The sequence below is a fragment of the Bombus vosnesenskii genome, unplaced genomic scaffold, assembly GCF_011952255.1.
Source record: "Bombus vosnesenskii isolate JDL3184/JDL3185 unplaced genomic scaffold, Bvos_JDL3184-5_v1.1 scf7180000013305, whole genome shotgun sequence".
In the NCBI taxonomy this organism is placed as follows: domain Eukaryota; kingdom Metazoa; phylum Arthropoda; class Insecta; order Hymenoptera; family Apidae; genus Bombus; species Bombus vosnesenskii.
The window spans coordinates 3,159,026-3,172,758 of record NW_022882954.1 but is presented as its reverse complement, the minus strand read 5'-3'; the positions used below and the strand labels follow the sequence as shown (position 1 = coordinate 3,172,758).

At 35.3% G+C, this 13,733-nt stretch overlaps 2 protein-coding genes across 2 annotated transcripts in view; one reads left to right on the top strand and one right to left on the bottom strand.

Annotated features, from left to right (window-relative positions):
• Positions 1-209: 209 nt before the first annotated feature.
• The window catches only part of LOC117234572 (26S proteasome non-ATPase regulatory subunit 1), a 93,497-nt gene continuing 79,973 nt past the window's right edge, over positions 210-13,733 (top strand). Inside the window, exons 1-8 of the mRNA XM_033495941.1 lie at positions 210-368; positions 629-746; positions 827-996; positions 1,065-1,273; positions 1,357-1,830; positions 1,920-2,146; positions 2,239-2,491; positions 2,823-3,011. Of these exons, the coding sequence (XP_033351832.1) occupies positions 350-368; positions 629-746; positions 827-996; positions 1,065-1,273; positions 1,357-1,830; positions 1,920-2,146; positions 2,239-2,491; positions 2,823-3,011 (1,659 nt within the window). The 5' untranslated portion in view covers positions 210-349. The remainder of the gene's footprint in view (positions 369-628; positions 747-826; positions 997-1,064; positions 1,274-1,356; positions 1,831-1,919; positions 2,147-2,238; positions 2,492-2,822; positions 3,012-13,733) is intronic.
• On the bottom strand, positions 3,342-7,162 carry LOC117234583 (pancreatic triacylglycerol lipase-like). Its single transcript, XM_033495961.1, has 7 exons — positions 7,078-7,162; positions 6,839-7,004; positions 5,810-5,955; positions 4,564-4,818; positions 4,054-4,242; positions 3,798-3,921; positions 3,342-3,525 (listed from the first exon to the last, which is right to left on the bottom strand). The coding sequence occupies exons 1-7, from the start codon at positions 7,100-7,102 to the stop codon at positions 3,465-3,467; spliced, it is 966 nt and encodes a 321-aa protein (XP_033351852.1). The 5' UTR covers positions 7,103-7,162; the 3' UTR covers positions 3,342-3,464.

The window sequence follows — 13,733 nt, the reverse complement described above, 5'->3', positions numbered from 1 at the left end:
TCATACGCCAATATCATGCAGTGCTACCATTTATAAAATTTAAACTTTACAAGATCAGAAGTTTATTATTTTAAAATTTCGTAATTAATAATAAATATTCTTTGTTGTAATCATTTTTGCTATCAAATATTTTTTTCGAAAATCGAGAAGCAACTATATGGGAAAACATGAAAAAGTTTGAGAATTTGATAATTTTATCATCGATGTTAGTGTGGTAGTCGTTAAAACAGCTTGCGGCATATTTCAGTTGAATTTGGTTGATGAGTTCGTAGTTCGGTATTTGCTATTTTGCTATCAAACTCTCTTCGGGAGTCTTTGTTGCAGGCAGACGTATTGTACGAAAACGAAAATGAATATCACATCAGCAGGTAAATTATGTGTTTTAAGTAGGATAGTAAATGTATATCTAGTTTTTATTATTTACAAATTTATTAGTACATTTTTACATTGTGTTTGATTATCAGACATGCAATGATTTGCAAATCTCGTGGGCCATAACCTATATAATTTTGTATTCGAAGTATTAATATAGTCGTTTAGTTGATATTAACAGACATCGAGTTTTGTTTTATGATTTTAACGTTTTTTAAGTTTAATTGATTAATCAACTTTTTTTATCTTATTTCAGCTGGTATCATTTCCCTCCTTGAGGAGCCGATGCCTGAATTAAAGGTGTTTGCATTGAAGAAGTTGGATATGATAGTAGATGAATTTTGGCCTGAAATTTCTGAGGCCATAGAAAAAATGTATGTACTGTATATATCATCATCTATTTTTTTTTAAGATAATTTTAATGTTTTATTTAACAGAATGTTATATTTTTCAGTGAGATTCTTCATGAAGATAAGGCATTTCCACAACATGACTTAGCTGCATTAGTTGCTAGTAAAGTATATTATCACTTAGGAAGTTTTGAAGATTCTTTGACTTATGCTCTTGGAGCTGGAGAGCTCTTTGATGTTAATGCCCGCAATGAATACGTTGATACTACTATAGGTATTTTATTGACTGTTAGTATTAGATTTTATTGGGTAGAGATTCTTTATTATTCTGTATTATTTCAGCTAAATGTATTGACTATTATACTCAACAACGTGTGTTGGAAGCTGAGGGAAAATTACCACCAAATAGCAAAGGAATCGATCCAAGATTGGAAGGAATTGTAAACAGAATGTTTCAACGATGTTTAGATGATAATCAATATCGGCAAGCTTTGGGTCTTGCTCTTGAAACAAGAAGGATGGATATCTTTGAAACAGCAATTATGCAATCAGTAAGTTATATTACATGTTAATTTATGCAAGTAATGTAATATAGATAATATAAAAATTATATTTATTAATATGTTTGTTGTAGGATGATGTTAGTGGTATGTTATCCTATGCCTTCCAAGTTGTCATGAGTCTTATTCAGAATCGTGGATTTCGTAATACTGTGCTTCGTTGCCTAGTGAGCCTTTATCGTAACTTGGGAACACCAGACTATGTCAACATGTGTCAGTGTTTGATATTTCTGGACGACCCATTAGCTGTAGCTGAACTTTTAGACAGACTCAGTAAAGGCTCGCAAGATTGTGTTCTTATGGCCTACCAAATTGCATTTGACTTATACGAATCAGCAACTCAACAGTTCCTTGGTCGTGTCTTACAAGCTTTGAGAGCAACAGCTCCTATCCCAGGAGCCCTTATGGTTAAACCAATTGTAAAACCAGCTGTAAAAGCAACCACTGAAGTTAGCACTGAGTCTGCAGCAGCAACAACAGCAGAGACTGAAAACAGTAGTAGTACGCCAGCTCCAGAAGAGAAATCTCAACGTAGCGTTGAAAGTTTGGTAAGTCTTATGGTTTAAAGAAATAATACTATACAACATTTACTATATTGTAATACACACTGTGCCAATTGATTATTTCACTTGTATAGAATGCAGAAGAACGTGAGCAACAAGAACGCGTAGATGCTTTGTCAAGTATATTAGGCGGAGAAATTTCCATCGATTTGCATCTCCAATTTCTTATTCGTAGTAATCATACCGATATGCTGATACTGAAAAATACTAAAGATACTATACGTGTGTCTATTTGTCATACTGCCACCGTAATCGCGAATGCATACATGCATTCTGGAACTACTAGCGACCAATTTTTAAGGTAAATATACCTCACTGTATTCAACTGATCTTACGCGGATTATATTCTCAAGGAATATATTTATTTTTCACTTTATTTGTTTCACATTTTAGAGATAATCTAGAATGGTTGGCTAGAGCTACGAATTGGGCAAAATTAACAGCTACTGCATCCTTAGGAGTAATTCACAGAGGTCATGAACAAGAAGCCTTAGCTCTAATGCAATCTTATCTCCCGCGAGATACTGGTGCGGGAGCTGGTTATTCCGAAGGAGGTGGCCTGTATGCGTTAGGGCTCATTCATGCAAACCACGGCGCAGCAATTACAGATTACTTACTTGGCCAGCTGAAGGACGCACAGAACGAGGTATAGTGGTCCATAGAGATATAGTGTGATCATAAAATCAATTGAGTGGTAAAGTAAATGCGTTTCGAGCGACGAAACAACGAATTAAATGATAAATCAGGAGATAAGAAACTTGAAGTTACTGATAACATCAATTGAAACCGCTATCTAATATTGTTAAACCGATTAAATTACTATCATATCATATCTTTTTCTTAATTTTATTAAGTACTTGAAACTTCGGTAGAAATCGATTTCAGTCTGGGACAACTATACGTCACTATTGTTTTTTTATCTCAGTTTGGAACCATACGATGTCACATATTTAGAATCTGCAATGATTTTCTTACAGATGGTTCGTCATGGAGGTTGTTTAGGCTTGGGTCTGGCCGCTATGGGATCGCATAGGCAAGATGTATATGAACAATTGAAATTCAATCTTTATCAAGACGATGCTGTTACTGGCGAGGCTGCGGGCATTGCTATGGGCATGGTCATGCTTGGATCGAAATCGACGCAAGCAATTGAAGATATGGTTGCGGTAAGTAAAAGTAGACGTTTTTTTAGGAAGATTTTAATGAATCATCGCATCAAGAGTTATTTACATCCCAACTCGAGTTTAATATTTTACATATTCAAAATACACGCGAAGAATAATTTTATTCACCATTGACGATCTTTCTCGCGTGCACTGTTCTGGCGCGGAGACTCGTTCAGCGGGAGTGCCGCGACGAAGAAGCCGCCCGTAGCGAAAGGGTTAAGACGACGCCTTTGCTCGGCATCGCTATGCGTATGCTCATGCTTGCATCGAAATCAACTCAAAGAATTCAGGATACGGCTGCACTAAATCGAAATAAGATTCTTATACGAATTTTAATGAACAATAAAATCAACAGCTATTTATTTCTTAATTTCCGACATAATCTATACAAGTATCTTACTAATATTGAAATACATCTGCACAAACTACATCCAAATATTCAAAAGAATAATGTTATCCATCAAGAGCAAAAGGATATTGACTGCTAGTTTTGAAGTAATAGGTTCCTTTAGCTCTGTAAAGAAATTAACATATATTAGTATCAGTTAACTAAATTAAACATTAAAAAATAATTAAACAGATATATTCAGCAATTATCTCTCAAGTATCTATGCAAATTCATACTTTTATGAACTCAGCTAAAAATGCAGGACCAAGAATTTTCACCTCCTAGATATTATAACATGTACTGTCCATTATTTATTTGCATTCTACGCATTCTTCCAATTCCCCGGAAATGCATAAAACTCCATAATCTATCAGTAACAGTAGTAAAATAAAACTTACTTAGGATCGAGCGTTGCACCACCCATGTATGCCGTTGCACCGTCTGCACGTCTACCGAGAAAGCCTTTCGGATTCGTAATTGATTCAGCGTAGAATTTGTAGCTACGCAAGTGTGCGCAAATTCCTGTGTTTCATAACATTCGTTTTTAACAATGTACAAACACACATGCACAGATTGAGGCACAGAAAGCGTGGAAATAATAATTTTTAAGTTGAAGTGTGTCAATAATAGAATACTCCGTAGTATGTTCCGTACCAAGCAAGTCAATGCCGCATCCTGGTTGATGTCTTCCATCATTCGCATAGAAGTCTGAAGTACCAACAGGTAGAGAATAACCGAACTGTCCAACGCACGTGTGGATAATTTGAACATTTTCTGCGTCCGATGCATCAACTCTTTGATCAAGTGCTTTGTCTTCAAACATTACCTTAGCAGGGTCGAGTGCTATAATGGAAAATATTTCAAGGTCTAATATACTCCACTGTAACATAATGACGTTTTGTCGGAGATCAAATCAACTTACATAAAAATATATATATAATTTTTAAAAACGTTTTCCTTCGAGTTAAGATAATCTTAGGATATTTTCGACATTTTAATGTTTATCGTTCAATCTTAGAAACCTCATTCATCATATTGCTGATATTTCATTTGCAAAATCTAATCAATCTACCGTGCTGTTTTCAATCTAACGTTAAAATCAACGCTACTGGATTTTTTCTGGAGGATTTTAGAATGACATCCTAATAATATATCGTGACTTACCGACAATTTCCGCTACTCGGCTCGATTTTCCTATCTCTTGCGCGCTCAAGCCCGCGATTTGAGCTCCGAATGAGTGTCCAATAATTCTCAAGTTGGACGTTTGCAAACCAGCCTCAGTTCGCATGAAATTTACGAAACTAGCTACATGGAGAGCAACGTGTGGTACGTCCTTTGCAACGATGGAATATATCAAGTTGGCTGATATCTTACCCCAATCGACGACAATGACGTTCCAATTCTTGACCTTAATAATAGCTGAAAAGAAAAAATATTACTTGTCATAATATTGAAGTATTGTATAGATACAAGCTGGATATTTTTTACTGCTCTTACTTTCTAAGTATTCTACTATAAATCAAAAATAAGAAAATTATTTCATTGGTATTATGTGTGTCTTATAATTTAAAATACTAAATAAAGTAAAATCTGTTTTTAGTTTTTCAGTAGATATTTATTGCCAGCAGTCTATACATTATTGGAAACCTAAATTCTGTACAACTGAAGTGAGAAAGATTCCATGACTCAGAGTAAGAGGAAAATTCAGAATAACAAAGTTGCGTTGGATTTCCAAGAAAATGGTGTTTAGAAATTAGCCAAATGCACGTGTATTTGCCTAATTGGTATTAAAAAAGAAAAAAAAAAAGAATTGGTAGCAGGCTACTGTACACGTGAAGATAAGTCTAAAATGTAGAATAAAATTGTCTCTTTTAAGGTCTTGTTCTAATACCTTTAGTCGTGTGTACTTGATAAACTTTTAAATCCGATTTTCTCGAAAACGAAACTTCATTCTAATTTTATTCTAATACGTTACATGTTATATCCTATCGAGGCTAAAGAAATCCCAACTTTCATTCTCTTTTCTTCCATTCAAATATTTAGCCATTATCGCGTATAACGTGCATAATTTTTATGGCAACTAAACTATGTCAATACCACCTAATCACAAAATCCGCATTCGCTTAGTTGCCAACCCAATACTTAAAAGATAAAACTCACAGGAAGTTTCGAATAGTTAAATATATCTTGATAAATAAAAAAAAAAAAAGAGAATACTAGATAGAACATTTTCGTATTGTAGCGTGCTTGTCAAGTTTCCAAACTCGATTTTTCCGACAAATCAAACGCGCAACGTTTAATTTTGTCGTTCTTTATTTTTGTCTTCGAATTACAGGATCTCCATCGACGTCAATTATGTTACGAATTTAAGCGTACGATTTATTTATTACATCGATGATACTTTACTTACCATCGCGTACGAGTGTACACGACGAACTTAAACCATTGTTAACCCAACCGTGAGTGATTATAGCGGTTTTTCTTTCCGGGTTCCATTGACTCGCTTGGACCGAGTTTATATCGTTTAGTACTAGGACCTCGCCGGCTGGGTTTTCTCTATTATGAAAATTATATTTCAGCGAAATTGTTGAACGTAGTTGCAATGTTTCAAACACAGGATGAGCTACGAAAAATATTTTAACACTACTGCGATAACAAGCACGAAAGGATTGCGATATTTTAAGAAAAAGCTTAACGTAGTGTAGAAAAAAAGAAAAAAAGAAATAAATGGAATCGCGAATAGCGACAAGACTTTAACACATTTTGTTTAAACCGAAGATACCTTTTAACGTTAAAAAGACAGAACTGGGTCGAAAATATTCGAAAGAATGTAACGGAGTTCGAGCTAGACAAAATTCTAAAAAGAAGTTTAAAAGCCTGTCGAAATTCTATAGCGTACATTTCTATGGACAAAGCAAGGAAAAATGATATAGCATAAAAAATTGGGTTATATACGTTTGAAAGATTGTAGGGAAACTATCAGTACATAAATTACAAGCTTTTATCTTTTCACGATTTAACCTTTTTCAATTAGAATTTTGTTGGTGTGTCGGAAGACAGATCGTACAATACAATTCGTTATGGCTTTTAGCTGTAACTTGAACAAAAAATAAACAACAATTGCTGTATGTAATTTCAATGACGCAGTGATGTATACAGTGTATACATTTCATTCGAGGTTCGCTATAGTGATCGTTTTTGGTTAGATTCACAAACGGTTACTATAGTGGTCTATCGTAGCGAGAAGATTAAGCAAAAAGATTATATTTTTCGCTAATCAACTAATTCTTAATCACATTCTGAATTTACCTTTTAAATATCGTAATCAAACGATGAACGATCGTGCCATTATGGAAAATTGAAATGTGCGAAATTGTGCGAATTGAAAAATGTGCAGATTTTCCATAAAGATAAATATCAATAGAAAGACGATTCTGACCGTGTGTAAAGCGTGAAAGTAACCGTTTTCAAATTGGGACGTAAAACATTCAGCTCCAATTCACTTAGTAGGCTATTATCCTGATTAATCAGAGATAAGTTTGCTTCTGCGTTCGGAAAGATCGTAGAATTGGCTCCTCTCAACGTCGAAAGTAGCGTAGGATAAACTGAAATATTTTCTTTCGTTATTATGTTATTCGATTTTCCCGTGTCTCGATCGAAAAACCTTCTGATACGAACTTAGTGTTAACGATGCGTTTACCATTGTTGTCACTTCACTGTACGCGCCGCAATATGGGTCGATTTCTTAGCTTCTTTCTTTGCCCACTTCCTTTTTATACGTTTCAGCGAAACAGTAATTTTCCACTCGTGTATTGACCAAATGATAAGTAACTGGTACTCGATTGATGGATTATTACCGGGTGGGTGGTCACATTCACGAATTAGTTACAGATAATTAGAGAAATTTTTTTTTTTTATTTATTTATTAAAATTACGATCAATTCTCGCGTTGAGAATTTTCAGTAATTTTTCTGGCGTGGCGCAGTGACATGGCTGATTATTTATAACAAGTTAATACTTATTATAGATAAGTATAATTCATAAGTAGGTGTTATAAATAAGTGAATATTACTTAATATAAATATCTAATTAAATCTAGTGTTTAGGTCTAACGGGTAGTGTCTCTTCAGCCTGCGGATCTGGTCCGACGTATCAAGTAATCCAGTAATTAGGAGGTTTCGATGTTTGTTGACTCTTTTGCTATATCTGTCGCTATATTTTGCTATTTCCTCTTTGTGTATTAGTCGATGTATTAGTTCATTGGTGACATATCAGGATGCATTTATAAGGGATCTTAGCGTTTTCGATTGGAAGCGTCGAAGTATTTCAATGTTGGAATTATTTGCTGTTCCCCATAGTTGGATTCCGTAGGTGCAGACAGGTTTTATTACGGTCCTATAGAGGGTGATTTTGTTCTGTGTTCTTAGGTTGCAGGATATACTTGACACGCGTATTTGCCAGAAGTATATTCTTCCAATCGATGAAAATTTCAATTCTAGCAATATCTATTTCCGATAATTCATTTAACAATACTTTAAAATAGCTTTGCTTCAAATGTTAATATCTTCTCGAGGAATACGTTAGGAACTTTTGTGTCGGACGTAGGCGATTGAAATTCTCCGGCTAGGAGCATTATGCATCTTTTTTGATTGTACGAGATTTGGATTTGATTTTGAACAACGCGTAATAATTTGGAATATTGGACGACACGGTAACGACGGTGTTTGTAAAATTGACCGTTTTCTTTTAATCGAAGCTATCAGTTATTTTAATCTGTCATTTGCTTGCATATTACAAACTCGCGAGGAGAACTACCGAATAAATCATTTCGTTTGTTCTAACTCTCTTCCATCTATTTTCGAGCTTTTGCAATTGTTATATAAGCGTCATAAGTTTTCGTATTATCTTGTGGCTACGCGCGGACGTTCTGTGACGTTAGTATTCGTGAAACGAATTATGTATTTTCGAAGTTTCAGTCTACAACGAACCGCGTGAAGTCACGAAAACAAACATGTTATCCATTATACAATTATCAAAATACTTCCGTAAAATTTTTTCTACTCATTTTAATGTATCTCATAAATTGTTCCTATCAGATATCTCGACTTGTGCCAATATGAAATTACCGAATATTAATTTATTGCCATTTTACTCGTAGAATTGTGAAATACTAATGTAACTCGTGGTTAATGATTATTTCCTTTGACTTCGAAAGCAAGCGTACGATGTCTGAAAATGTACTTTACGAAATTCTGCTGTAAATGCTCTTACACGTTCACAATCTACAAACGTAATGTACGTTGCAATTTTATTTACTATAAAATACTGCACCATCGTTACTGGAATCAATTCTATAACCGTTTTGCAACAAAGAACCTAAAAAATAGTAGTTGGAAAACTAATATGGCATAACTGGTATAAGAACTGTAACTGAAATCGATATAGTTCGAAATTCAGCTTCTGCATAATAGTCATTCAGAATTGTTACGTCGGGCGACACTCTACTTAGACCAGGCTACACACCGCGGACCAAACGGGAACCAGATGTCCGCTCATCCTTACTGCGTATCCTCAATAGTCTTAAGGACCCATGATAAATCTCGGTAATTTGCTAGCTAAGGTCCTTCAGACCGAACAAATATCTTTGTTTCTAAATCATTTTCTACAGATTATCGTCTACTACGGCTTGACACGGGAAAGTTAGTTTTTCTCACGTACGATGCTTCCCACTGGCAACTTTGCATCGAGGGCGGCTAAGACCCTTCCTAGTCCGCCAACCTTCGTCTATCCAATCAGAAGCAATGTATACTGCCCTGACTTTCCTAACCAAAAAATGTCATGAACAAATCCGATGATCCCGTGCGCTAGACACACCCATCGCTAGCTTTCCTCCGACACAGCATCGACACTGTAAATTACTTATTCTTCGTCGTTAGAATAGTCAACATGTCATTACCGGGTTACTCTCCTTAAGTACATACTGAACAGTGTAGCTCATAAGTGTTGGAAATATAAAGTTTGTAACCCTGTTAATCGCAACGTTATATTACCTTAACCACCCCTATTATCTCAACGGAAATCAGGGGGTCGATCTATTCGCGGTGTCGATTATTATAATCGTAACGGGAATTTACGGCTCCCGTTGACGTGTTTCCCCGCGATTGGTCGAATATACAAGAGTAGAGGTTCTTCGTAACCGTTTTACTCGGGTCCTTCATATAACAGTTTGAAACAGTTATTTACGAAACTGTTTCAAAGCCTCAGCTATTGGTTTAGTAATATAAGATCCGATGTAATATAACATTCCAAGGACTGGTCGAAGCGCACGTGTCTTGGCTCGTATAAAACAGAATGCAAAGCAAAAGACGCAGTGTAACGTACTTTAATTTACATACAATCTCGGTACACGCTTTTTAATTTCTCGTTTATTTTAATTAATCGAGAGAACCGGTATTTGTTGTCGAATCAAACACATTCATCAGAAGTGAAAATAGGAGCCGCTTATGAACAGATGTGATCGGTATGGAATTTATTGTGATGGAAATTTTGGACGTTAATTGCTCTTAATAATTAATCTTTAAAGTTCTTTGAACAATTGTCTTTTTATGTGTATTACGCAGCTGTTGTTAGTTTGTAAAAGGATATACGAAGAATCGTAATTAAATGTAACAGTACGTGCAATCGTCGTGATCGTTGTTATCATGGATCAAAGCAGAATTGTTTGTTCGTTTAATGTTTTGAGACACTTGTCTTAACATTCTCTGGAATTGAACACTGCCTCGCTCGGCTCTTGAAAATTTTCAAATGCAAAACTGTGATTCACGATTTCTTTCTCATTCCAGTTGTTTTTGGAGAAAATTACTACAACCCGTGATTAGACTACCGAAAGATTAAACTATTCGGAGACTAACCGTAGTTTTCTTCGTGAATTATTATCAAAACGAAGATATCGTAGCATCGTCGGTACGAATCGTACTATCATCGAGAAAATGTCATCAGATATAATTTATACAATTTTTTATAAAACAGACGATACTCCGCTTGTCTCCATAGTTGACACGTATAGGATTTATAATAACGACGCGAGATTTCCATCAGAATTGACCTAACGTTAAATCACTTCGGCCTCGATCCCATTATGGTTGATTATTTTTTGAATTTTCCTCCGAAATTCTTGCTTTATCCCGCGTCTCAGGCGCCTAATATTCGGCTAATAATTAGAATTCTAAATATATCCGTCACCCTCTAAAGGTCTCTAAGTGCTTTCCAGGGGACTGGCTACAGTTATTTTTGATCGTAATTCTCCTCTGGTTACAACGAAACGTTTTCCTAGGGAGACTCGTGCATAATCTTGGCCCATTTATTTGCGAGATCCTTGTTCGCAAAATAACGAGGCCCACGTGACGCCGTATTTCTTTGCGAGACGATTCTCCGGCGGGTAACGACGAAATCCACTTACTGTCGACGGAAAAATAGGTGCAGGACAAACTGCATCGATTTGTCAGCGCTGTTTCAACTGTCTGCGCTGCGGCTGAATTTCGTTTCGTTGCTGATACTTCCTACGATTTCTCTGTCACGTGTTACTTCGTAAAAAATGCCACAAGATTTTTCATCTAATATCGATCGAAAAGTTTACATACGTATAAATATTTTTATCGTAAGATCGCTGTTACACCATGGGACGACGATTCTTCGAGGTATTCGCGTTCTTTAAATGAAATGGTTTTAAATGAAATTTCCTAGGCGCATTTTCAATCAGTCTGTTATTTTATTAGGTTGTTTCAAAAAAAAAAAAAAAAAAAAAAAGAAGAATGTCGTGCGTCTATTATTTCTCTATAAAACGAAAGAAACTCTTCGGACAACCTCGTGCAATTATGACACACTTTTTGAGAAAATCGCATCGAATGCAATTTGAAATCCAATTGAAACTCGTTATCGAAGCTTTGTCATATTATCTTAATTGATTTTGCGCACATATGCATTATATGAATTTATTTGCTCATTTCCCGATAGTCCCATACAGTTACAGAAATCATTTTCCGAACCATTCGCTTTTACCGGATCATTAGACTCAGAAATTGCCTGTTCTTTCAGTGCATTTGTAAGTCGTTTCGCTTCGATAGAGCAGTATCGAATGCAGGAATCATTTGTCTTGCGCGTAAACGTCGATTATATGAAAAAGAATCCAAGTCACGTAAACGTAACGCAAATAAGATTTACGCGATAGCGGCTGACAAATTGTTAACATGGTGTTTGTTACGACCGTTCGCGGAGAGACGCGGTCGCGAGGAAAACGCGTCGGCGAGAGGCGTAAATTCTCGCTAATCGACGCCGCGAAATAGTCGTTCCCCTCTTTCGATCAAGATAACAGAGGTGGTTCGAACGAATTTAACACTGTATTAACAGGTTAACATAAAATGGTATATTTGACAATATTTAAAAATAATACGACGAGCACGCCACAAATTGTTTAGCAATGAATACAGTAAATATGTTACAGAAATTCGACCCGACCTTACGATATCTCTCAATGAATTCGTTCGACTATGCGACTTTAATTTTAATCGTCAGACCTCTCGATGCATAACGTTTGACTCTTCAGAAGAGACTGATTGCCCTTCGATCGTTTCTTTGTCTTCTCTGGGATCATTTCTGAGGAGTTGATAGCTATCGTTTTGGTGTTTAGATGGATTAAGAAATTTTGTCGTTTTATACGTTTTTTCGTAATACGATGAAAGGAAAAGGGGAAAGAAAACTACGCGAGTATTGTGTTAAAGGATCCTTTTTCTTTTCTTTCTTTGGAAAGATAACGGATTACTGATTAGTTGGAAGAACGTGCTTGTAAAAATTGCGTAGGATCTGTTGAATTATTAATTTTTCTTATTAATTTCATCGTATAACTTTTATGTAACTGTGTGTTAGAAATTATCATACTTGAATATAAATGAAGAAGAAGAAGACAAAAATTTGGTGCTTGATTTTAATGGAATTTTAAGGACATATATGTAACAGGCTTCTTTTTCACAAATTACCGCCCTATTATTTCCTTTTGCGAATTATTTTGATATTTTTCATTTCAATTTCACCTTCATATTGCTGCAAAAATTTGTATACTATGTTATAACTGGATACCAAATTGTTAAAGTATAATATAAACTGAGATTTTTATAGAATGAGGAATACGAGACACAAACTATATAAATACCTATTTTTCCCACTGATTTATTTACAATACTTTTAAAAGGACCTTCCTTTTTTTCTTTTGCCAACGCCCGCAATTCAATTTTTTACCTTTTCAATTTTTTACTCTTCCACCCTTTGGTTTATTCTCATTGATTTTTTGGGTTTCCCCATAGCTAATCCACTCACTTTTCCACTCGCTAAAGTGCACTCTAAAACTACCCATCTGTGCACTGCACATATTCACGCTGTACATATTCCTTCTAAAACTTCATTTTCATTCATAGAATCAATTGAAATACATACCTACTTGCTTGAAACAGGATTTCAATCTCGAGCAGCTACTTCATCTTTTTCACGTTACCTTAAATAAATTTCACGCGTTGCCACCTAAATTACCAGCATTTCATTTTACCCTCGCGTTTGCCTTTATTCGCAGAAAGTGAATTTCAAATTGAAACGCGGCAAAAGATGTTATTTTTACTCGTTAAAGATGATTACGTTGCAAATTATGCAGATAAACCAAATTGAAACGTTATTAAAACATGTTGTAGAAACGAAACGATGTTTCAAAAATTAGCACCACCGCGTTCGTTAAAATGGCTATTTCAAATTTATTCGCATTTTTCTTTCAATTATCAAAAGTTCGCCGCCCTGTACTTCTGGACCAATTAATGCGGAAGCTTTGAAACTCGCTAAATTTATTAAATGTGTCGCGTGTTCCCGTTTTCGTTGGAATTGTATTTTGCCATTGTTAGAAAATTTCTTGAATTCGACAAATCCGGATAAAACATGAGTACGAAAGAATTGTTATCGATATAAACGGGAAATCTGACTCATCGTTAGTTACATATCGAGGTAGCCTTAACGTTAAATTGCAAATCGTCGCGTGATTTCGCGAGTCGTTTGGAAAATTTTCAACGTTTTGGACCAGTCGATATTAAATTTCACTGTCCGTTTGCTAATTATTAAAAAGCGAATTATTAGGAATTTCTGGTCAAAACGCGAGATACTAAATTTGAAAATATACCACTTTTAGTTGGATACTAGTCCTTTGTAGTTCTACGTTGACCTGTTCCTGACACTCTATCTCATCCCATTCCCTCCATTTGTAGGATATTTAAACATACTCTTTGTCATTAACGTTTTCTTTG

Coding starts and splice junctions, on each gene's coding strand:
- LOC117234583 (XM_033495961.1), bottom strand. CDS start 7,102: ATGGTAAACGCATCGTTAACACTAA. Junction 5,956..6,838: donor ACTTTCACGCTTTACACACG/GTCAGAATCGTC, acceptor TTTTCATAATAG/AGAAAACCCAGCCGGCGAGG. Junction 3,922..4,053: donor ATGCGGCATTGACTTGCTTG/GTACGGAACATA, acceptor TATGAAACACAG/GAATTTGCGCACACTTGCGT.